General features: G+C 48.1%; 1 protein-coding gene and 1 pseudogene across 1 annotated transcript in view; both read right to left on the bottom strand.

Annotated features, from left to right (window-relative positions):
- The window catches only part of LOC119382356 (fat-like cadherin-related tumor suppressor homolog), a 912,235-nt gene that overhangs the window by 422,630 nt on the left and 463,583 nt on the right, over window positions 1–26,022 (bottom strand). The window contains 2 exon segments of the mRNA XM_049412132.1: window positions 5,999–6,999; window positions 25,451–25,580. Coding sequence (XP_049268089.1) covers window positions 5,999–6,999; window positions 25,451–25,580 — 1,131 coding nt within the window.
- LOC119382360 (uncharacterized) lies at window positions 10,013–11,115 on the bottom strand (annotated as a pseudogene).

Here is a 26,022-nt window from a genome sequence, read left to right as displayed (position 1 = left end):
AAAAGAGACCCTTTATAATGAGCCTCGCAGGCTCACTCAACAAGATGTTCGTCATGTAAGAAAGAAATGCTCGGCATGTAAACAATGTAAATAAACCACGTTAAGTTTCCCTTCAGTCTCTTCCTGCTGCCTCTGCATCTTCGTCCCGAGTCTCCGGTGCCTGCAACGGCCGGTCGCAACAGCAGCCTACGGTATATACTCGCGGACAGCTTTTCTTGGCAATGAAGGGAAGGCTACAGAGCCGAACTGTGCATGTGCTACCGCTGAAGAATACAGTCCCACAATTGTGTCCGTGTTTTCTGCGTGAGAATAAAAAACAACATTATTTTCTAAGGGACACTGTCTGAAAAGAGGGTCAGCACGCACCAAGGTGATATTTATATTTGTTTTACTTTAGACAGTTTCATTTCGCGTTTTTGCACATGTGAAAACATCGCACCTTTTACGTGCACCTCACAGTCAAAATGGCGTCTTCGTCTTCAGGTGAGCTCTCGTCACCCTCTAGCTTTTCCGACAACTTGCCGAAGGAGCTTGTGACGAATTTCGCTAACAAATGGCTGTCGAAGCCTGTGAATGCCGCTCGAATAATCAAACAGCCGTCACAGGAGATATGGAAGGTTCACAAACCAAAACTAAAATCGAAACGCACGCCGAACCAGACTATTTGGCGGAACAGTACATGTGTGGTAGCTTTTCCCCCTAAGCCTTTCCTGCATTGCCAAGAAAAGTTGTCCGCAAGTAAGCGTACTCACCACCATACGAGGGATGGTGCTGTTCACACAGTGGCGCCACCCTGGCAGCGAGAGGTTACGCAGGTGCATGAGGAAGAGCACTCAGTCTCTTTGGGGTTTGGCATTGCACATGCGGGAGGTTTGTGGGGACGATTCTGAGGTTCAGCCCCATAGACTCCCGTGGTGAGACGAATGTTGGTGACGCCGCATTTGCAGTACATTGTATGGTTTATGCTGTTTGTGTTATAATAATGCAATAGCGTTAAAGAGCTCGTTTTTCAGAAATTCATGTGTCGGCGTCAGTGTCTTCGGTTGTGAGTGAAACATCAGCCTTGTCCATGAGCGAAAATTCGAAATAGGTGCAAATAAAGAAACAATAAACAAAACGGTTCAAGCCCAGGACATCTGCGTGGCAAGCAGGTGTTCTGCCATATAGCCACGCCCGTGCTCGAAATTGCTTCAGAAAAAAGCCCTAAACGAATGTTGTGTAGTGCGAGGAGTAACCTTGCGTGGCAGAATCACGCCAGGCGTCAAAACATGTGAATTGCTCAGCTGCTTTAATGGACCACCTATTACAAAGCACTCAGACATATTTGATGACCATCATAAGTAAAAGCATCAACAAAGTGAGCAGCTGCGTAGGTTTGCATGCTGCCTTACGGGTGCGTAGTGGATCCTTTGCCGATTCGCTAAAGGAAGAATTATGGCGCATAGTGGGCACTTCCCAACGGCACTTGCAATAGGCATTATAGGATAGGTTTAAAGGCCCAATTTACAGGTGCCCATGGTTTAGGTTTCCGCCGAAGCCAGGCTAGCGATTGAGAAGGCGATGCGAACAATTACGCTATGGTGTGCTACTTTTGAAGGCGAAGCTCTAGCGTCCTCCAAGTTTTTCATGAAAAATTGGAGGGAGTGTGCTGTTTCGACAAGTTTCCAAAAGCAGACACATCCACTTGTCGAAATGCCGGCCCCAGCACGCACCCCCAGTTTACGAATTTTTCAATGCAAGCTTCATCTTCCCCTGACTCCTGCCAAGTATTTGGCATTTTATTAGGTTATTTGTTATGTTACTGTAGTTATTTGAAAGATTCGGTTGGTGGGCTCGCCATTATGTAAAAGTAGCTAATAAATGTCATGTGTATTCGTTACATTAATTCGTTTACTGCGTCCATATGTTCTGTGAGCGGCACTTCTGAGACTCCACGATGGGAGTCTAGTGAATTTACAAATTCAACCTTATGAAAGAAAGCATGGAACTACTCTAAACAAAAGAGGCATCTCAATGTATCGCAGGGACACCCACATGGAACAAGATAAAAAAACAGTCAAATTCAAATAAAATCTGTTTTGCTTTGTAATTATTGACTTGAGTGCAGCTCTTTATATTAGAAAGCCGTAGCGCGTGATAATTTATGGCATACCCATTTTTTAGAAATCACAAAAGTTGCACGTAGTTCGAGATATTCATAATTGAAATTCAAGGGTGAAATCGAAACCGATAGTGCTCTGCGCGCACAAAGCACGGCTGAACACCGGAACGACCCGTGACAGGGAAGTGATAAAATTTGAATGAAGGCATGCTGAAGCAGAATCTGGTCGGAAAAATCAGCAAGCATTCTGAAACACACAAGTAGACAGCTTAATGTTTGTGGTAGATGGGTGGTGTTTATCTGTTTCTTTCTTAAACTATAAAGAGGCGTGAAAAACTACTTTGCCTGTCTGCAAGAACAAGCGCTGCAGTGGGTGGCCCTGAGTTTTATGCTTCCTAGACAAAGAAAAGGTTGGTATGAAGGTTAGATAGTCAAGCTCATGCAAGTTCACCAATGGCCTTGCCACACACCTTGTTGGGTCTTCTATTGTTGGGCCACACACACTGTTGGGCAAGAGATTGTTGAGGCCGTCTACATTCATAAGTCTGGTCACATGTGTGTGGCCATCGGTGAACTTGCATAAACTTGAGCTTGACTATCTAACCGCCAACCTGTAATCTTAACCTTGTGTCTTTGCATTTTATATATATGTGTGTACTTCTGACACTAAACTTTCAGTTGTTAGTCTGCACTTGTCTCGTGGCTTCCTTCCTTCATGTCCCTGTTGTTTTTTTTTGCGCAAATGCCATTCACAATGGAATACCAACTCGCCCAATGCTCTGTTCTTCTGTGTTTGTCCTGTTGCGCTGACTAAGATGCACAAGTTCTACACCCACCAACTAGCCCAAATTTCTGTGTTGAATAGCCTCTCTCTTTACAACAGTGTTGCCGTCAGATAAACGCGACAGCAGTCTGTCCACAGAGCATGAAACCTCTGTTGCTTCCTGTCAAAATGTGCGAGCTGTGCCTGTGCAGTGCTCTCTGAGTGTACACCTTCATGTGAGAATGATGGGCTTGCAAGCCAGCCATCCACTGGTGCTCAGCAGGACCTCCAAATGCCAGAGCCTAGGGCCATCCACCAAGGACAATGCACATACAGGGTCCAAACAGCAATCTCCCCATTTTTTTGTGCCCAAGCTTTATCAATAGACATGCAGCCTGTGATTGAGTGGAACAAAAGTGTGTTGGTGATGACGAAGGTGTGGAGCAGGATGTGTGTGATTTGGAGCCAGCTGTCCGCGTGAGCTCAGCAAATCAGCTGTTGCCCTGCAGTGTATAATAGAGGCGATGCGCCACGATAGGGCCACATGTGAACAATACGCAGCAAAATGCTTGGTGGCTGGGGACGAGCCGAAGCAATGAAACAAGCAAGACAGCGGGGCAAATCTTCGGATGCCGGTTATCCAGGTTCCGGCCAGGGAACACGGCCATCTGTGCTGCAGCTGCCCAAGCACCACCTGAGGCGGTGTCTTGCATCACGACTACTGCACGAGTACTGCAGCGCTTGGAGCGTGGCCTGGCCCGATGTGCTGTTCCTTGCAGAGAACATTGCGAATCACATCGAGGTGTCTCATCGGTCAGCTGTGAAGCTCAGCAGCAATCGTGGCCTGGCTAATGGCCACACCTGCACCGTGCACTGCGGCTCGAGTGCAAGCTAGCCGCTAGACGTGCCGACTGTTCCTGCATCAAGCACTGCGGCTCAGACTGCTCGCAGTTGCAACCAGACAGCCAAGCGCCATTGTCACGTACCCCTTTCTACGAGATCATCTTTTGCACACCTTCGGTTCCCGCACCTCATCGTGCTGTTCATTGTACTGCCAGTTTTCTTGGACTTACATTCATTGCCGTCCTCGTGTAGCTTAGTGTTCATTTGTGCTTTTCATTTCCCTTAATGTTTGTTGATAGTTGTTCTGTGCTGTGTCTAAATGCAGTGTGGGTTAGATCACAATATCCATGTGTCCATTTCTCTTTGCATGGCATGCACAACAAGCGCAATGATAGTCCACTTTTTTATACAGCCTTTCTTGAAATTCAGGATATAAAGCTGCGACTTGTTTTTTTCGTGGAGCTCATTTTTTGCCGAAAACCAAAGCTCGAATGAGGCTACATTTATTACATTTTCCTGTATATCCAAGTCTATCATGATAAGTGTTGTATGTTGGTACTGATTGTGTGATGCCATCGGAGATGGCGCTGTGATCTGTAGCTGTGATAACCATGTCATGTCGCGATGAATCTGGTCCCTAAAGATAATATTGGCTCTGTTCTTCGCGATCGAGTCAAAATTACGCCGATATGACCCGAACTGAAGATGGTGGCGATGAAAATATGTGCATTAATAAACCCTAAATTGCCCTATTTCAATCCGTGAGTACTGTACATAAGTGCAGTGTGCAATAGAGTCGGTAGCCCATGGCAGCCCACGTGTCCAAGTTTGTTGCTACTGAGCTAGAGGCGCTCCACGCCCCAAATCCACAATCAGCTTGTAAGGTTCATCAGCACAATCAAGAACACTTTTTTTTTTTACAATCCTTGAAAGCAGTGAACACGAGATGCTCCCTCCTGCTGCTGACGTAGGAGTTCAACCATTGGTTTATCTGTGTAAAATTCACACAGAAAGGGTTACAATTCCTCAGCAACAGAAAGAGCGAAGGCCAGCTTTGCTGATAGTGTTCTATGATTTCCTCCACAGAAAGCACAGCACATACATGCAGGATCACGGAAACAAAAAAGGGGCGGAGGAGGAAATTGTCCTGTGCAGCGAATATACACATGCCTTCATTTACGCTGTCTCACGTAAATTAGCTGAAAATGCACTGTGCCCTAAAAAGCATTTCAGTCAGTGCAGACGACGAGAAATGCGCTAAAAACTCCTTCTGACCCTTCTTCTTTCTTTTCGTTTGTAACCTAGTGCCATGTCTTTCAAAAAGCTCAAAATTGTACAAGAACCAATGTTCACGGAAGCATTTCTTGTCTGTCCGGCTCCTGAGTGAGGTCCTCTTGGAACGGTTCGAAAGCTCATACTTTCGTCTTTCCATTTTCATCCTCATCACATACAACGCCTGTGCATATGAAAATGGGGCAACAAAAGCAACAATGATTACAAATGTAGGTCTGCTAAAACTCCCAATCTGTGCACGGACATCTGATCAGTGCTGTGGCTATGGCGAACTGTGCACCGATGCTACCGGCAGAGGGCTCACGTGTAGGCCTGCTTCAAAAACTTCAGTAAGACTTGTTGCTGGGCGAGTTGGTTGAAAACTTCACCTATCCATCACTCCTTTGTTGGATAACCTCAAGACTGTAAACAGCGGCAACCCATGCTCCATCTAGAAAACTTTGAAACCACAGTCACGTTGTGGTGCCCCGAGAGCACCTTAATGTTCTGGTCATGTAACTTAAAAGCGAGTGAACACAGCGCTAGTCCTGTGTTCTTTCTTGTCCGCGTCTTCTTCGCGCTGTTTTTAACCATGGCTTCTGGTCATACTCGGCGATACAGAGGAAACGCTTCTCAAAAGTCTCAGAGGAGCCAATGATCCCGCCAGACAGAAAAAGCTGAACATGTTGTGCAATCCCGTACTGAGGGATTGCACAATGCGTTCTTAGCCATAGCAATGTCATTGAGTCACATGAGGCAATGCAAAGGTTGTGTGGGTGAGAGCGATGCGCCTGTGCTTGTTCCCACACCTGACTAGCCTTGCCAGCACGGATTCTTGCTGACTCATTCACTGTACCCAGAAGCCTAGCCTTTGAAGTTAGTAGCTGTTACTCAGAGAAAACTTGTTGGAATGCGAGTTTGTACACCACCTAAACATGGGTGATCCCCAAGAAAGCCATTTTCCCTGACTTGTCTCAGCTTTCCCAGTCGCTAGACACCCTGATGAAGCAAAATCTTACCTTGAGACAGATGGGTGGATTATCATTGCTGTCCAGGACGGTTATTTCTAGTTGAGTTGTGGCCACATGCAAGCCATCAGTGGCCACCATTTTGAGGGTGTAGTTCTGCAGTGCCTCCCTGTCCAGAAGCCTTTGCACAAAAACATCACCACTACTTCGCACTGCAAACTGCTGGCCAGGGTCACCCGAGAGGACGTAAAATCCAACAGGAGCCGTCTCCCGATCGGCATCCTCAATACGAAGGGTGGCTACCACAGTGCCTGCAATGGCGTCTTCAGGCACCTGCAGCTGGTAGCGGGAGTGCTCAAACACAGGGGGGTTGTCGTTGACGTCCAGCACCTCGACGTAGACCCAGGCTGAGGAGGACAGGAGACCATCATCACGCACCCTCACCGTGAAGTTGTAGAAAGGCACGGCCTCCCTGTCAAGTGCCACCCGAGTAGTGACAACCCCGCTCAATGGGTCCACCCAGAAGATTTCCGCTGCTGGGTCAGTGTCCTCGTAAAATTCGTACGTCACTTTCCGCAGCACCAAGTCTAGGTCATGTGCCATCAGCCGAGCCACCACACAGCCCTGCTCAGCATTTTCAGCCACTGCAGTCTTATAGGCCAACACATCGAACACAGGTTCACAATCATTGTCATCCAAGACATGCACTGTGACATCAAAGGCTGTGGCCAAGCCACGAGACACCTCCTTGCGCAGGGTTAAATGATGGGTGCTCTGATGCTCCCGGTCCAGTGGTGCAGCCACCACCAGGTTACCTTGGGCATCAATGCTGAACTCCGAGGGTCCTGTCAGTGTGGAGCCAGGTGGCAGTGCCAGCACAGGGCTGCCCAGAGGCGCACTCTCTTGAACAAAGAGGTCGCGTGTGGGAACGTCGAGTGAAGGGAGCTCTTCCAGTGGCGACACCACAGCCACCGTGACAGGTGCCACAGCCCAGTGGGCTTGTGGCTCACCTTGGTCGCTGACATGAACAAAGAACTGGAACACGCCACCACCTGCAAAGGCGGTGCGGTTGCTCAGAAAGGTTGTGCAGCCTAGTTATTAAATTCATGCACACATCTTGGAAGGCCTTTAGGTGCTGTGTCGATGGTAAAAACACTGCAAATATAACAGCACAGTACGAAGAAGGAGCACAACACAGTGCTCATGTCGTCATGTGTGTTCCTTCTTCATATTGGGCTGTTACATTGGCGCTGTTTTTACCGTCATGAATCACCAACTTGCCCAGCAATCTTCACTACTGGAAAGTATTTGCCCTGTTTCTGAGCATAATTTTACTGTATTTGTTTCATAGAATCGTAAAGTGAAATGCGCACAAGAAATATAAAGAAACTACATGTTAACAGATCACTAATTAGTACTACAGTGGAACTTCGATTATACGTCCCCCGGTCCTGCGCCAACCCGCGTTTTACGACGAATTGGCTTGGTCCCGGCAAAACCCCCATAGAAATAATGTATTAAAAACCTCAATTGTACGACGCAATTTTACGCCGGCCCCGCCTCGTACGACGCTTCGCTGGACTGTCCGAGAAAAAAAAAGACCTACGATGACGCGGGCTGGCACGCAAACACACTGCGGCCGGGCGAAAAAAGTCGGGAAACCGAGGAACCGAGTTCGTATCCGCGCTGCCACCACAGGGCCTCTTCAATTTTTCGACACGCGGTCGGCCATAGCTAGCCAGAGCCAACGTTGGCCGGAGCCAGCCGGAGCGCATTCGTTTTGTCGCATTGCACTGCGCACTTCCGTTGTCGCCTTTTTTTTTCTCTCTCTCTTCTTTTGGGTGGTTTTGTAGTGACCGTTGTGAGCAGATAACATGGAAGATAATTTCGAGCTCGCTTTCTGATATTTCACTATTTCACTTTCACTAGATTTCGTGTCGTTATACCGGACGTGTTGAACGGCGATTGCTGAGCCAACGTTTGCGACAGCCGCGGGAACCGGAACTCGCCGCTGTCTAGCTACCAGAGGGCTGGGGCGTTTTAGCCGCTCGCGATTGGTCGAAGCTTGCAAATCGAATAGGCCTACTGCCGTGCTGCCATTCAGCCATTCCTTCACGTGTTTGCCTCATCGGTTGGTTGTGCTGCGCCGCAGCTGCTGTGTCCACGTACAAAATTTTCTGTGTTCGGACATTGGTGTGCGAGGAAGCTTTCGAATTCTTGGTTGCGAGTGCTGCGTCTCGCATGTCGCGGAACCGAAAACCGCTGACGCTCGGAGAAAAGCTTCGCATAATCGAGGAGGCGGAGAAGCGGAACGGAGCAACAAAGGCCAGCATTGCCCGCGACCTGAACATTCCCGAGTCGTCGCTGAAAACGATCCTCGCGAAGAAGGACAGCATCCTACTAAATGCGGCAAAGTTCGGCCTGAACAGGAAGGCCGCGAAAGATGGCAAATATGCTGCCATGGAAAAGGCCCTCGTTGAGTGGTTGCGTCAGGCCCGCAGTTCAGGAATTGCCGTGGATGGCACAATTTTGAAGGAGAAGGCTGAGACAGTTGCATTGCGCTGCGGCATTGACGACTTTAAAGCCTCCAATGGCTGGTTGGATCGCTTTAAAAAAACGCAGTGGAGTTGTGTACAGCCGCTGCTGTGGAGAGAGCGCGTCAGTCAGCTCCGACACTGTAGAAAAGTGGACTGCATTGCTGCCGGAATTGATGCGGGAATACAAGCCGTCCGACGTGTTCAACGCGGACGAAACTGGATTATTTTATAATATGCAGCCAGAACAGACATTGGCATTCAAAGGAGAGAGCTGTCACGGGGGTAAGCGACGCAAAGAGCGTCTTACCGTATTGCTTTGCGCTAATGAAGACGGCTCTGAAAAGCTTCCTGCCCTCATGATCGGCAAGTTTGAGAAGCCGCGATGCTTCAAGAATTTGAAAAGGCTGCCGTGCCAGTACACGTTCAACCGGAAAGCCTGGATGATGGCTGCTATGTTTTCTACATATCTGCAGCAGCTGGACTCCAAAATGGGGGCTAAGAACAGAAAGATTCTTCTTCTGCTTGACAATGCGCCATGCCATCCATCAGATATGTCGCATTTGAGAAATGTGAAAGTTGTATTTCTGCCCCCCAATTGCACTAGCCAGCTGCAGCCACTTGACGCTGGCGTCATCAAGTGCATGAAACAGAAATATCGGAAGTTTCTGGTGCAGCGTCGGCTGGCGGGCATGGAACGCAAGCGGTTGCATAAGAAGCTTTCTGTGCTTCATGCAATGCACTACATTGCTAGTGCACGGGACGCAGTCATGCCAGAAACCATCGCCAACTCCTTCAGGCACTGCGGCTTTAATAGAAGTGGTGCTTGGTTTACCAGTGAAGCTGCAGTGCCTGTTGACGACGAACCAGAGTTCGGCAGCCTGGAGCTGCCTGGATCTTTCGTGGACTATGTTGGTGCCGACGACGACGTTGCAGTGTGCAGTGAAGTGTCGCTGGATGACATTATCGAAACTGTGCGTCCCGACACTGCGGGAACTTCCGACGAGGAAGAGATGGACGACGCTGCAGAGGCTAGCGCGTCCGTTCCGACTTACGCGGACGTGTTGTGCTACGTCGACCACATTCGGCGGTTTGCTTGCGCACGCGACGAGATCGGTGACTTGCTGCCAGAGGTTGCAGCTATCGAAAGAAAGCTGATGCGTCGTGGCTGGGCAAACTCTCAGAAGAAAATCACAGATTTTTTTAAAAGGTGAGAAATAAAGGTTCGTTCACACCTCCGATAAAATGCGTGGTTGTCATTTTTTTCAATTAATTTAATCTACGTTCCTCGGAGCAACGTAGGTTTGTGCGGCGGACTTTCTTAGGCATTATTTGCCCGCTGTTGTGGGGCAACAATGACCGTCACTGCCTATATTCTCGGTTTTTCGATTATACGACGCCCGGATTATACGACGATTTTGCGCGGTCCCCTGAAAGTCGTATAATCGAAGTTCCACTGTATACTATTTAACTAATATTCAACAAATTCACAGAGAATGTAAGCAAGGCTGTCTTGAAAGAGTTCACAATCTCAGAATGACCCAGCGCCATATGTTGGACCCTCACAGTCCCTGTGAGCCGCCTCCTCCAGGCGGGCCTTTTTTGCTGCACTGCGGCGATGGGCCCTTGCTTCAGCTGTGACTTTTGCTGTCATGCTTGAAATGCGCCTCTTGTTGGCATCCTTGCTTAGGGAAAGCAATCCCTTGGACGGGAGAACTCCAAGTTCCTGAAGCACCTCCTCAAAGCCAGAGTGCCCTTGGTTGAACCAAAGGACAGCGATTGCTGTCGCTGTTTCAACAACAGTTCTTGTCGCAAAACTTCGTTTTCAGGCACAACAGCCATATCTTGCTATTGAGCGATTCAGCTGCGTTCTGTGTCTGCCCTTTCACGCAACGTTGAAGCAGCTTTTCTTCTGTCAGTCTTTTGTAGACTCGCAGCATTGGCTTGCCTTGGGAAGGAGTCAGGATGGGAGTGTGGGGTGGTGCTGGCTCACCCAACGCCTGTGCCCGCTTATGCTTGCACCAAGACGTGTCTCCGTCTGGGCAAAACTTGTGGCTGCTGGCACCATCCCTCGAGCAAGAGTGAAAGTAGGATGCCCAGACAGCACAATACATGTCCCGAACACTGCCTCTGTTGCTCGTAATCGCAACCTGGAAGTAGCTTTGCAGCTTGCGAATCGTTGCGTCCTTTAGCTTCTCTCCTCTTGGCATCTTCAATTTTCGGAGAGCGGTTCCGAGTCTTTTGGCAACATGGTTTGTGCAGTCTTCCTTCAGCACAGGAACACCATTATAAACATTGAGTTCCGACACGGCAGTATACGCTTTGCTGTCCCCATCAGACAGAAATGTCGTAAACTGCAGAGGTGTGGTATAGAGGCCTGTCCTCTTCCATATTTTCACTGCAGCCTCGGTCTCCATCGCGTGTGCTGAGCAGGTCGTGTTTTTCTCACACGGGTGTGTGAAAGGCCTGCCAGATTTCTTCTTCTACATCCTCCAGTGCCTTGTGCCTGCTGCAGCTGAGGCAATAGTTGGACAGCACCTCGAAGTCCAAGCACAGCCCTGTGGCAAGGGAAATGGCAGTACCAACACCATTATGGCTTTTATGGCCTCTTTTTTGCCATGTTCCGTCGAACATGACGGCGACGTTCGTAGAACTGGCCTCGGCTGCCGTCAGCTCTCTGGCTCGTGCGAGGTTTTCGGCGGCGGCTTTCATGGCGGCAGTATGCACTTTTTTTCCGATGGCAGTGAAAGTCTTGTGATGCATTGGCTTCGGAGCACCAAGGATCGCACAAAACCGCACAAGCTGCTCATGTCCAACACCGATAGCGCGCGCTGCGACCACCGACTTCACGTTCACGGCGAAGCTGTCCCGAGCGCTGCCGCGGGCGGACGTATCCTCACTTCCATTGCATGGAGATACGCGACTTGACGTGTACGTGGACGAAACCACAGCTGCAGTACATGCGTCATTTCGGCAAAAAAGTTCCAAAAACGATGCCAGTCCTTTTTGTTTTCCTGCCGATTCTCGGACAGACAACTCGCACCGTCCGCAATTAGGGCATACTGCGCCGCTGACGAGGTTTTGCATCGCGTCGATCTCGCAAATAAATGTGCTTCCGCGCTCGTCCTGGCGCTTGCCTTTGTCGTCGAACATCTTCAACTTTCGTTCTGAAGCACTGACGAAGTCATCGACGCTCCGAATGAAGCTCGAACAATCCAAATCGGGTGCGTCGCCGTTGACGTGACTAGGCCTAGCAGCAGACGCACCTCCCGTCGCCGGAGCTCTCTGCTTGCATTTGGGGCGTCTTCCCTTGCACTGGTGCCTCGTCATGAACTTCCGTGAACGAAAGTCGCGTTTCTCGCTGGCATCCATGGCGGAGAAAGAACAGTAACTCGCGCAGTAGTGTTCGTTGACGTCTCGGGAAAAGCAGCAGAATGAAGAAAGCGCGCTCGCGTCCGGCTGCGCGTGGCTCCAACCAATGGGAGGGCTCCGATCATACCACGTGACTTGAAAGGACCAGTCGTGACGCTAGACTACGGTGGAGAAACGATTTTTTTTCCTGTATTTTCAGCAAGAAAGCCGCGTTGCCGAAGTGAGTTCTGGGAGAAGAGGGTTAGGCCTACATGCCCGCGAAAATTCAAGAGCCGGCAACGCCGCGGAGCGAAATGCCGCGTGCATGAAATTTGGGTAAATTCACGCTTTCACGAGCCACCGCGAGGGCTTTTATTGCATTTTTTGATAACTTCTAGTTGATTCTCAGCTTTGATTCTTTAATATATTAAAGAGGAGGCTTGGGGGAATACAAAACACAACAAAACACAAAATCAACTTTTTCGAAAAAAATCGCGATTTTTCGACCCGTATCTCCCCTTAAAACAAAATCGTCTTACTTGAAATATTGCTTTATTCAAAATATCTTCCGGTCTTGACCCAAACACATGCATATTAAGCCGTATTATTTGACATGCACGAAGAGCTTGACCCACTTAGAACGAAGTGGTGAGCGGAGGCGTCGCCCCTTTTCCGCATGCAGTGTCCAATTACTGCCACCGACAAACTAGTCTCATGCAGGAACAGAACAGGCCCCAAAAGAACCATACCCATGACTTCCTAGTAACAGGCACAAAGGGGTTTACTGTGGAGCTGCGAAATTCCATGATGCAGCGTACCCAAACTCAGTCGTAGTCGCACCACTACTGTCCCCCGTGATACAATCGACACGACAATAAAGTTTTCCTGGCACTTTGCAATGCCAGAAAACCTTGGAAGCCGATAAATGGCCAAAAGACCGCAGAGTGACTTGCGCCCTAGCAATCACTGCTGCATGCCTCGGAAAAAATTGCCCAGTGATTGTGCAAAGCCCCTACTGTACACCCAGTCAGTTTTCACGCTGTGCCCCCACAAAGAGCGGCAATCGTTTTTTGAGTAGAGCCTCAGACTCAAGCATCTGTGGCATTCTCGTAATGTTTCGTGACGTCCATAAAAGCGGGCACTGCTTTCCCCTCCTATTCGCTCTCCAGTCTGCAAGCCATTAGGATGCCTCTCGCTGTTCTTGCTCGCTTTCTTGCTGCTCCGCTAAAGCTGCCCTCCTGATCCCAACCTTCCATCAACGGGTCCATAGATCCTGCTTCTTGCACGACTCTGATGCCTTGACAACATTTCCTGGGCGACGAGATGACATTTTCAAGCTTCTGTGTCGCCCGTTGCATTCAGGTGCATCCCTTTGGATCCATGCTGCACGCCATGTGATTCACGATTAAACTCTATGCAACGGACACAAGATACAAACGAAGAATACACAAGGACAGGTGCCAGACTCTCGACTGATGTTTATTCACCTCGACACACACTTATATACATGCACGTGGTCACACAAAAAGGTAAAAAAACATACAGGGTTTTACCACGCTGGCCTGCTCAAATATGACATTTCTTTTGCTGCAGGGCGATGGATGGAAAGCTGATACATGAGTTGCTGTTATGAATGTTCCAAGCCTCTATTATCTCGCGAGTTGTCTGTTTATTATTCCTGCCAATGATGTTTGTTTTTTCAAACTGAGGGGCGCACCCGCGCTCTTTGCAGCGCGCGCCTATATGTGAAAGGCCATCGGTGTGGCAATTGGCCTCGTGCTTAATCTAACACTGATGCACCTTCCGGTTTGTCCTATGTATACCACATTACAAGACATCGGAAGCTGGTACACAACCCCCGCGGCGCAGTCAGTGGCTGGGGATCGGTGGTTGACACCGCATCCTGTCATCTTCTCATTTCTTTCTCTTGCCTTCTTGCTGACACGTGCACATATTCATTCCATCTGATTAGGCACTGAAAAAACTACTTTAACACCAAATCGGCCTGCCATGTTCTTCAACCCGTGCAACAATTTATGCACATATGGTACAACAGCTATCTTCTTGTTGCTTTCCAGGTTTTTGTTTTTCTTGTCCCTGTTCCCTTCAGCCTTTATTGATCTGATTAACTTTTCACATGTTCTGGACACTACATATTCCGGGAAACCGGCGCACTCCAACTGGCCTACTTGTCTAAACACGCTTTCCTTAATTCTATGACGGCATGTCTTCTGGACACCCGAACTCAAGCATGAAGTGGCGATGCCGTCCTTTACTACTCTGGAGTGGGCTGATGAGTAATTTCATCATCATCATCAGCCTGTCTACGCCCGCTGCAGGGCAAAGGCCTCTCCCGTGTTCCGCCAATCAACCCGGTCCGCTGCTTTCTGCTGCCACGTTATACCTACAAACTTCTTAATCTCATCTACCCACCTAATTTTCTGCCTCCCCCTCACGCATTTGCCATCTCTTGGAATCCACTCAGTTACCCTTAATGACCACCGATTATCCTGCCGACATGCTACGTGCCCGGCCCATATTCATTTCTTCTTCTTGATTTCAACTATGATATCCTTAACCCCCGTTTGTTCCCTGACCCACTCTGCTCTCTTCCTGTCTCTTAAGGTTACACCTATCATTTTCCTTTCCATCGCTCGCTGTGTCCTCCTCAATTTAAGTTGAACCCTCTTTGTAAGTCTCCAGGTTTCTGCTCCGTAGGTAAGTACCGATAAGATGCAGCTGTTATATACAGGAGTGTGCGAATACCGAATAGTAAGTCTCGACTCGAATACCGAATCGAATTAAGAAAAAAAAGCCGAATATCGAATCGAATATCGAATAACAAGTTTATTTAAAAGAAGCACGAATGTTTACAAATTCACATGCAAAAAAAGCAGCTGTTGTACGTGATCTAAGGGCAACTTCTCCCTCCGGGCCATAACAATGTTACCAGCCGTCGAAAACAACTTTTCACTTCGTACACTTGTTGTGCTGCTTGCCTGTTTCTTTCCACCATGCTAGAGGGTCTTGGTCCTTGCTGCAAGTGGGCTCTCAAAGGTACCGCTTAAACTCCTTGATGTTGGCTGTTTCGGTGCAGTGTCTTCTTTCTGATGACGCCGCCAGCTTCTCAATGCTGTCCCAGATACCGCTGACACGCTCCTTGTGAGCTGTAGATGTCGATGCTTCGACACAGTCACTTGATTCTTCTTCTGGAGGGAGCTGCAACTCAGTTCTTGCAAGCTCCAAGAGCCTTGTTTCCTGGAATGTTTCAGTGCAGAAGAGGTTCTCAAACCTTGGGTCACAGGCGGTTGCCAGCACATACTCCTTTTGCTCGTCCTGCCCTGCAAACCTTGTCCTCATGCTTTTCAGCAAATTTCTAGCAAACGATGAGGTGTCATCATCGGCTGCAATACAGTCTTTCAGAACCATCTGTGTTCCATTTCCATACAAAAACGGTACCACTGACGACAAATTTGCATATTTGTGGCCACTAAGACCTTTGGTCGCCGATGCAATTGATTCAAGAGCTTTGACTAGTCCAGCCACAGCTTTCCACTCCTGTCATGCCAGGTTGGGCACAGTTGTCTCAGAGGTGGCCAGCTCCAAACAGATGGCTTCCTTCAGCTGCACAAGACAAGAGAGCATATCGTGCTCACTATTCCACCTTGTTTCCACGTCTTGAATAAATTCCAGAACTGAGAGCTCCATTCGTCGCTGGGCCGCGCGAAAGTTTCGTGCATTGTCCGTCACCACATAGACTGGCACTTTCTGCAGTGGCAGCTTCCAGTTATCCATCATTGCTTGCAGGTGCTCCAGGATGTTGCAAGCAGTGTGGCTCTCGGTCACGCTCCGGTTTTCCAACGCAAAGCTTCTCATCTCGAAGTTGGAGGTTAAATAGTGGCAGGTGAGGCTGATATAACTCTGGTTAGACCTCGACATCCACATGTCACTTGTCAATGAAATCGACTCTACGCCTTCCTGGAAGTCCGCGTGCATTCTCCCTTCACAGCCATGACTGTGTCTCGGTACAACTCCGGGATGATTGTCCTTGAAAACGTAGTGCGGGCAGGAGGGTAGGTAATAGAATGGGTCGCCAAGCCACAGCTTTTTTAGGGGGACCCAGAGCCCTGAGGCCAATAGTGTAGACAAGGACGATTTCCAAGGGGCACAAATATTCAAGACGCGTAGAGTCCGTGGGAGAAGAAATCGACGTAAGCACGAGGGCTGAGCAAATTCAGACATAGGGTACATGCAGGGTGGCTGGAATAGGCTGAAGTGAGGAGAGATAGAAGAGCAGCTGAGGCAGGAGGAACTGGTGGTGTATGGGTTTGTAGAGACACATCTTAGGGACATGGAGCAACCACCTTGCCATCCGGACTACGCATGGGAATATTGCAATAGAACAGAAGGCAGCAGAAAGGGGGGTGGAATCGGGGCATTTATTCATAAAGGTACAGGTTGGCAAAGGGTCAAGCAGGAGTGCAGGGAACATTTGTGGCTAAAGGGAAAAGTGGCAGGGCAGACGACGCTCCTTGGTTTTGTATACTTGTGGACAGGAGCAAAAGCCAGAGAGGAAAACCAAGAAATGGTGCAGTGCATAGAAAAGGACATTGAGGAACTAGGAGAAGAGTGCGCGATAATTATATTAGGAGATATGAATGCGCACATAGAAGATATGGATGGATATACTGACCCAACAGGCAGAATGCTGATGGATATGTGTAAAAGGCATGATTTAATCATTTGCAACAGTACCGAGAAGTGCGAAGGGCAGATAACATGGGAGGTGGGAAGGCTGCAGTCGACGAAAGATTACGCACTGATGTCACATAGGATGTATGATAAGCTAAGGGTGATGAACATAGATGAATATGGCTCCAGAAGCCTAGGTAGTGATCACAAACCTATCAAGCTGAGTTTTGGAAGTGAAATGAAAATAGGAAGGAGGCAAGATGAGCAACCACAGGAGAACTTTTATTCAGAAGGCAAATAGAAATAGCAACTAAACAAATTGAGAAAGTAATCACCGAGGATACTAAAACAGCGTGGATGTACACAAAACTAACTAGACTGTTTGAGCTAGAGCTTGCTAAAGTACGAGCCAAGTCGACCGGGAAAAAGAGACACAAACCTAAGAGCCGGTGGGACGAGGAAGTTAAGAGGGCCATAGTGAAACGTCAGGAAGCCTCCAAGGAACACAGATACGCTAAGTAGAGGGGTGAACCGGAAGATGATGTCGAAAGGAAATGTGATATTTTCTTAAGCTGTAGAAGGGAAGTATCCCATCTTATCAATGAAAAGATTAGAAGAAAGGGGGGCCAGTGGTTGGCAGAAGTAAACAAGAAGGATAGAAAGGCAGCTGCAAAGTCCTGGAACCATCTCAACTCCCTGAGTAACAAGACAAGCCTAGAGCAGAGGTTTATAACTACAGCTCAAGATGTCAGGCTGGAAGGGGATGAGGCAATGGAATATATAAGAACAATGATGACAGAAAAATTTAAAAAACAAGGAAGCGCCACATGCACCCTAACAGACAAGGATAGAGCAAGTAGCGCAGTGGCTCCATTGGGACAACGAGAGGGGGAAAGGGCAGAGAAGAGAGTTCCTAGTAGCACATCAACAGGCTCTGACGGCATCCCAATTATGCTCATAAAAAATTAGGTCCAAAGTCTAAGCAAACATTAAGAGAGGCAGCAAGCAAAACAATAATGGATGGTGAAGTCCCCAATGGGTGGGAACTAAGCAGGATGAGCATGATCTATAAAGGAAAGGGGGACAAAGCAGACATAAACAACTACCGCCCTATAACAGTGACATCAGTGGTTTACAGGCTGGTGACGCAAATTATAAAGGAAAGACTGCAGGCATGGGTTGAGGATGAGGGGTGCTGGGGGAACCGCAAAACGGGTTCCGGAAACAAAGGAGGTTGGAGGACAATCTGTTCTCATTGACGTAGTGCATTGAAATAGCAGAAAAAGAACACAGACCCCTGTGGCTGGCATTTCTGGATATCAAGGGAGCCTACGATAGTGTGATTCAAGAGGACTTGTGGGAAATACTGGACACACTAGATGTGGAAGATGGAATAACTAATCTTTAAAGGATATTTATAATGGTAACAAGGTAGTTATAAAATGGGAAAAAACAGGTATCCAAGCCTATCCGCCTCGTGCGCTGCTGCTTTGAGTTGTACTGGTGGCGTCACCAACGGCGAACGGTGGCGAAAGGTGGATACGCGCGGCTCATAGAAGCCGCGGGCAAAGCGCCCGTTACTCGCCGTTTTCTATTCATTTTTCATTCTGGTTTGATATTTGTACTGCCGACGCTGCTCCACTAGACAACCATGCCGTCTGTTACGTCGATTGTTCTATATTATTTGTTTTAAAATGACAGGCCCGTTTTTTTATGCGTGCGCGCGATGCACTGCGTACGTTTCTTACGTGCATGTATCCAAGTTGTTTGCGTGATCTGTTAACACAGATGAAATAAAAACTGTTGCAATACAAAACAGCATTCTTGTTTTATTGAACACCCCAAGCAGTACAACAATAATGACTATTACGGCTGTATGCCTGCTTAAGAAACACACAAAAGACACGTGTTTTTACCTTCGCCCAACACTCGTAGCACTCAACTAGGCCAAGAAAACTGAAATCTAACTTGCTGAACGTTTTGACAGCCGTCACACAGCTGCATAATAATGCGTGAAAGTACTTTAGCAAATGACCAACAAACATTCACACAGCGTTTTTTTTTTTTTGTTCACAGACCGTGTTAACATATGAGAAAGTTCTAACTGCACTGCAATCACATATTTCGGAATATCTAATCACTTTCACCATTGAAGCCACAATCCTCTAACACATGCGCTTTAAATTGAGCATGGCATTACTCAGACTTGTATAGGAAATGCGCACGCGTGGCATTACTCAGATTTATACAGGAAATGCGCACGCGTGCAATGTATCTCGTATGCTAGATTCTCCTTTGGTACGTGCAGCTCAAAATAAAATGCGATTCTAGAAGTAATGTTCGCGGAGTAGCGAGCATATAGCAGGACAACTACTTACAGCTTCACTTACCTTTGCAAAAACGGTATTCCAATTGCAATTCAATATTAACCGATGCAACAACGATAACAACACACTTGTTGCACACAGGCGTACCAGGTTGACGCGCGAGGCTAAGTGTGGTATTTTAAGTGTAGCACAATCGTGCACGTACAGTACACTAGAATATTCTGGCACAATGTCGTCAAGCTTGCAGTCACTTCAGCGGTTCCCACGATGTAGCACCAGTTGACGTCCACGCGTCATCAAACTGCTACGACGCCGAGAACTACACAAACAGCTGACTTAGAAAAATGCGGTCTTGCAGGAGGCCATCTTGTACAGCAACCAAGAGACAAAAGTCCACAACTGAGGCGTCTGAGACATTGCCGTTGATGAGATGGCAGCTGAACGAAATCAGGGCTCATCGTCCGACGTGTGGCCACCGCCTTAACACAATATTAACGTTGCAACGTTCAAGGAAAACGCGACAAAAGCGACGAGCCCAGCCAGTCTTGTCGGGTGCGCTACTGCACAATGCACAGTGCGCGCTCTCACGGCCACCGAAAGAAATAAAAGAAAGTGGAGAGAGGGGTCACCTTGGAGCATGGCATATCGGTGGAAGCAAGAAGAGGTGTTGCATCGTCGGTGTGGCGTATTGTCGAGAGATGGCGCTAGTTTGTTTTTGCGCAACGGAATCGCAAACTTCATTCAAAATGCATGGGATCCTATGGGGGGTTGGGAGAGGGTGCAACCGCCTGAGCCGAGCGGTGGCGCCACCATACCGATGCACGAGGCGGATAGAGATACAACGAGGGCTTAAACAGGGGTGTCCCCTGTCACCCTTGTTATTTATGCTGTACCTAAGAGGATTAGAAGCCAAATTAGAAGGGAGTGGACTTGGCTTCAGCCTCTCTTTTGTCAAGCAAGGAAAACACATTGAACAGTCATTACCAGCATTGATGTATGCAGATGATATAGTATTAATGGCCGACAATAAGGAAGATTTGCAGGGATTGATAGCCATCTGCGGTAATGAGGGAGATAGGTGAAATTTGAAGTTCAGTAAGGAAAAATCGGCAGTCATGAGTTTTAATGATAACCAAGGCAGTGAGCATAGGACACAGGAGGTCACGCTGGAAATAGTGGATAAATACAAATATCTTGGTGTATGGATAAGCAACGGGGCTGAGTATCTAAGGGAGCACGAAAGATACGTGGCGACTAAAGGTAACAGGAATGCAGCTGTAATGAAAAATAGGGCACTGTGGAATTACAATAGGTATGATGTTGTGAGAGGGATCTGGAAAGGGGTCATGTTTCCTGGTCTGACGTTCGACAATGCGGTCTTGTGTATGAGATCAGAGGTTCAAGCAAGATTAGAAGTTAAGCAACGGGGCATAGGTAGGCTGGCTTTGGGAGCACACGGGAATACACCAAATCAGGGGGTACAAGGTGACATGGGATGGACATCATTTGAGGGCAGGGAGGGCTAGCAGCAAGATAAAATTTGAGGAGCGATTGAGAGAAATGGGGAGGAGCATTGGGCTAGGAAAGTTTTCAACTACTTGTACATGAGGAATGTCGATACAAAATGGAGGAAGCGGACCAGAAAATTGACAGTAAATACTTAGAAAACAGCAGGAGACCGAACCAAGGGAACTATCGGTTAAGAAGAAGGTGAAAGAAACTGAGAGGGACATGTGGAAAATAGGGATGAGTATGAAATCAGCACCTGAGACCTACCCAACTTTCAAGCCGGAAATTGCGAAGGAAAAGATCTACAATAATTCTCGGAGTTCTCTGCTGTTTGAAGCCAGGACGGGAGTATTGCGGACCAAGACGTACCGAGCCATATACGATGGGATAGACACATTATGTAGTGCGTGTGGAGAGGAGGAGGAAACGGCTGAACACTTGATACTGGTCTGTAAAGGGCTTCACCCTACAGTTCAAGAAAATGGCTCAGAATTGTTCAAAGCATTGGGGTTTAGGGACAGTAAAGGCAAAATAGACTTTAAGCGGGTCGAAATAACCAGGAGGAGGTTATCTGATTGGTGGCTACAATCAAGGCGCGAGTGAAAATTCCTTCACCTACATAGTGCTAGTATTTAACTTTATTACGGCTAAGTGGCGTGAGCCGCCGCCCGATCTAAAGGGCACAGCCTTATCCATCCATCCATCCATCCATCCATCCATCCATCCATCCAGCTGTACGCCGAACTTGGGACATAGGCTGTTGTGTGCACGTCTCCTGCCTTTGTCGCGTGCGGGTTTTAAATGCGAAGCATTTCTTTGCGAACCTCAGGCACTTTGGGCGTTTCTATCTACGTATCTATCTATCTATCTATCTAGCCGCCTACGCCTGGGCGCTCTCCTGGTCGTCTCCATAACTCGTAATATACCAAAATTGGCATAGCAGGGGATCAGTGTATGACGAACACGATTGACTGGTCATGACATAAATAACGCAAAATACATGTCGCATACGTCACGAAACCCTTTCTCTCAGTCATGTGTGGCACATACCCGCATACCAGAGTTCATGATATGCGGGTATGTGCCACAGGTGATACAATGTCTCAGCCAACACAGTAACCGTGAAGACACACATTGGCACGCAAGGAAAGTGATAATAATAATAATTGTTGGAGCATAAGTGTAGAAGTGTGGGTCCGATGTCCCAAAACCACGATATGGTTATGACAGACGCCGTAGCGAAGGGCTCCGGAATTTTGACCATCTGGTATTCTTTAACGTGCACCGAGATCGCACAGTACACGGGCATCTAGCATTTTGCCTTCATCGAAATGCGACCGCCGCGGCAGGGATCAAACCCTCGACTTTCGGGTCAGCAGCCGAGCACCGTAACCGCTACACCACAGCGGCGAACGGAAGGAAAGTGAGGAAGCTGAAGACAGAACACCCCTCGAAGACGCTCAACTATCATGCACTCGTTCACTTGGTCCGCAGCGTGGACCACGTTGATTACGCGAAAACCGGGGTCAAGGCTTCCTACAATAAATCTGCCGAGAAATCCACACCTCTCATCATTATCGGTGACTTCAACATTGATTTATCAAGACTCAACAACGCCTGGTCTTTATACTGCGTGAAAAGCGGCTTGAATGTGGACAGGGCATCAAAAGATCTCGCTGCCACGTCCAGGACAGGAGGCGTCACAGATCATTTCATCGTAAGAGGCGTCCAGGATTTCCACCAGCTGTGCTATACCTCGTACTTCACTGCACTTAGACCCCTCGTAGCCGCTATCACAAACGGATCCGATTAACAAGTCCGGTTCAGCTGCCGGGGCTCACTGATCACGGTGATGATGACCTTGTTCAGGAACTGTCAAGAACCCCTTCTACACATACACATGGGGTCATGAAATGTGCGTGCGTTCTCCGTCATAACGGACAAGTATAGGCATAGCAACTGTAACGCAACTGTAATAACTGCAATTGTCACTTTAACGTACGTGCAGTGCGCCTGCGCGTGCCACTCGGCTGTGTGTATATCTAGGGGAACTTTCCTGAATGAAGCTTAGTTATGAGTAACGCCTGTCCTGTGCACTTGTTTTCCTTCTTTGTCCTGTTCGGATTCACTCTATCCAGTATTGAAGAACATAAGCACTACATAAAGGCTTACAGCGTGTGGTGCTGGTAACACCCATGTTGCTGTTGGCATCGTTACGCAACTGTGAAAAACTGGCTATATAATACATATGCGACTCTTCAACATATGTGTGTTTGTATATCACTTCCGCATTTCTCTAGCGTCATTCCGTAACGTTTCGCTCAATGTGAAAAATTGTCCCACAGTCACCATCCCGCGCATGCTTCGCATCACATCGATTCCCACGGTACGTGTGTTCTGCCGAATTTTTATTAATTCCGTTTTTTTTTTTTTTTTTTTTTAAGGCCACGACACTGAACGTGTTCCCCCTTTGCAAAGGGGCAGGCCACTGCTACATCATCGTCATCATCGGCCGTGCAGCGACGCGACACAGCCAATGCTGCACGCCAGTAATGTTCTCTGTGGCGGCCGTGGTGCGTCGTTTTGTGGCTCGTAATGGCACGCTTTCGTTTTGTGCTCGCGAATTGTAGTCTGCGATTCCTCCCAAGTGTATCTACAAGTGTTGCATGTGTAGGAAGTGAGACATAGTGCAGCCTGTGCGAGCGGCGCAAACAAAGGGCTGTCTTAGTTGAGTTTCGCGGCTCGGCTGTGTCACGACCACAATTTAATCTGCGTGCTCTCAGGTTCATAATCGCAGTAGAACAGCGCCGAAAACAACAGACCAGGCGAGGAGAAGGACACGTAACACAAGGCGCACGGTGAATTTCGGCCCACAGCTTAACACTTGCTGCACCGACTCCGGGACCGTCGCATTGCCGATAACGTGAACGGGGCTTCCGCTTACAGGGACTTTCCTTGGCAGCAGACCTCGAAGTGTAGGCAGTACTTGCTGCCACAGCACTTCAGTGGCTGTGTTCACAACACACATCCATTCCCTGCACAGGCTTCCAGCACGATCCGTTGTTGTAGTCAACCACATAGATGCTTGAAGGTGGTCCTTGTAGGGGCGAGCTTGTCGCATCCATTCCGATCGCAGAATCTTGCAGACTCTGCTTCCATGTCCGGTCGAAGGCGGGACGTGGCCAAAAAGAGCCATGACTTCAGGAGGAAGAAACCTTGTGTCTCATGCAAAAGCCCACCTGTCTTCCACGGCAGTAGGCAACCGCGACCAGTGAAGCAAAATTTGCCGGGTTGAAAGAAGCACATGTAGAGAAAGGGCCCAGAGAACGAGAGATGTAACTGGTCAAGATGTACTTTTGGGTTAGTTGGTTCATAATCGCAGTAGAACAGCGCCGGCGAAAACAACAGACCAGACGAGGAGCTCAGTATTATTTTGTTGTCGAGAAATAGAAAATGCACTGAATCCTATGGGCGTTCACCAACCATAGGATTCATCTTTTTTAGGAATAGAATTCAATTATTTTTTTTGTGATAATTTAATTGTTACATTATTTCATTAATGTGGGTTTCAACTGTAGCTCCTCTTGAGTTTGGGATCACAGAGAGTGCGCTCTGCAATGTCCCTCGAACAGGTGGTGACTTTTTTTTTTTTTCTTTAGAGCCAAATGAGATCGCTTGCAAAATACTAGCCTTGCCTGTGACACCCATTTCCTGAACATCTGTGTTGCTTGCAAGATAAGTGAGAGCTGGTTGCACTTACTGCTACCACCTCTGTGGATGACAAAGCCACCAAATCAGGTGAAGATGCAAGGTGTGCACAGCCACAGCACAGAGTCTACGCTGTGTAGAGACGAGGGCGCAGTGCGATGTGCCATACTCTCCAAAGGCGAAGAGAGGTTTCCCCACAGTTGTTGCCGGAAAATGCTCTGCTCTGCTTTCGCAGCCACTCTCTGCTGCATGGCATACTATTTAAAAAAAAGTCACAGTTCCGCCGCAACAGCGGAACTGTGACTGACGGAAATGTAACGAGAAGAACAAAAAGCAGCTCGAAATTGTCAGCGCGTCGCTCGAGCCCAAAGGACGCACGAAAAGAACGCACACAGGACGAGCGCGAACTATCATGCGTCACAGCTCGATACTTGAAGCGCACTGCTGAAACATAAAGCAGGACGCACGAAACGAACGAACAGGTATACACAGGACGAGCGCGAACTAAACGTCGCAGTTGTTACTTATTTCTGTTTGAACAGCGCGCTCCTTTCGCAAATGCGGCCACTGCAGCGAGCGAAGTCCGTCGTACGCTCTGTGACTTCAGCGCAGACATCGTGGGGAAAGCACAAGACATACAACCCCCCCGCTCTACCCCGCGCCCGCCCCCCTTCTTTCATTGAGATAAGCGCACGAAGGCGACCACGCCCTGTAGGGCAAAGAGCATCGGCGTGCTCCTCACTCAGCGCGCTCCTTGCGCCATCTCGCTGGTAATGAGGAAACGCTTACAGGCGCCTGCCGTTTCCGAGTCCGGCCAGCAGTAAAGGGTGTGTATATAACGCTCGCCGTTAGCTACGTGGACGATCTGTTTTCCGTGGCGTAGTGGCTAGCCCTACGCGCTGCCGAGCGAGAGGTTCCTGGTTCAATTCCGCACTTCGGGAGCATTTTTCTGAATTATTTTTCCTTGGGGCGTTTACATAGATATAGACATACTTATACATATACGGTGCATGACGGCAGCGATGGGGACGGACAAAAACCAGCCGAGACTGTCCATATAATTGCTATCGCAATAATTGAATTCACAAAAAACACGTGCAAGTCAACTGTATGACAACTGGCACCAGTGGAAGTTATTGACTTGGTCTTCCTCTGCTATAGCAGAGAAACTTCACTACATATATTGAAATCGCGGATAAACACTTTCTAAAAATTAAGGTTAAAAATACACATACTTCCATAGACATGAAGTTGCACAGCAGTTTGCTATATCGAGGTTAACCTGCACTATAAAAATATGTGAGGTTATTTTTCCTGTTGAAACATGAGAGCCTCAAGATAAAAAATATTGAGATATAATGAGGCTGCATGTATGATCTCACCTTTAGGTGGTGCCTTGAGGTAAAGCTCTCCCGAGTCATGGGTGATATTGAATATTGCACTGATATTGCTTGGGGCTTCGTGCAGGCTGTATCGCAGCCAGTTTCCTTGGTCCAGATCAAAAGCACGAACCTGTAAGCCACAAAGAAGATTCTCAACTAGAGGTAAAATGAGCAAGGCTGAAAATATGGATGGCTCATGCAAGCATCTGATTCGCAAAGCTTTCGTAATTATGAATTCATGCCAACTAGCCCGATTGTCAGTCCTACTAAGAGCTTTACTGTGACATGTCAAGGCTACACACAAAAGAAAGAACTACAGTCAAGGTCACTTGTACCAATATCCTAGTGCATAAGATTCTATTATTATAACCTAAAATCATTATTGTCGCAGTTCTGCATGGCTCTGTTTCTATATGTACTGGTTTGTGATCAAGATGCACGAGAACTGTTCTGATCACACGAGCAGCAGTGCTTTGTGCCAGACACATGCTACAGGAGCATTTAGGCTTAGCATTACAATGGGTGTAACTAGAAGTTTATATACTCAGTCTTCTGTTGTGGAGGCAGCACCC

This window comes from Rhipicephalus sanguineus, chromosome 2, assembly GCF_013339695.2.
Source record: "Rhipicephalus sanguineus isolate Rsan-2018 chromosome 2, BIME_Rsan_1.4, whole genome shotgun sequence".
Lineage (NCBI taxonomy): Eukaryota > Metazoa > Arthropoda > Arachnida > Ixodida > Ixodidae > Rhipicephalus > Rhipicephalus sanguineus.
The sequence above is the reverse complement of the archived record's forward strand: the minus strand, read 5'-3'. Positions and strand labels throughout refer to the sequence as shown.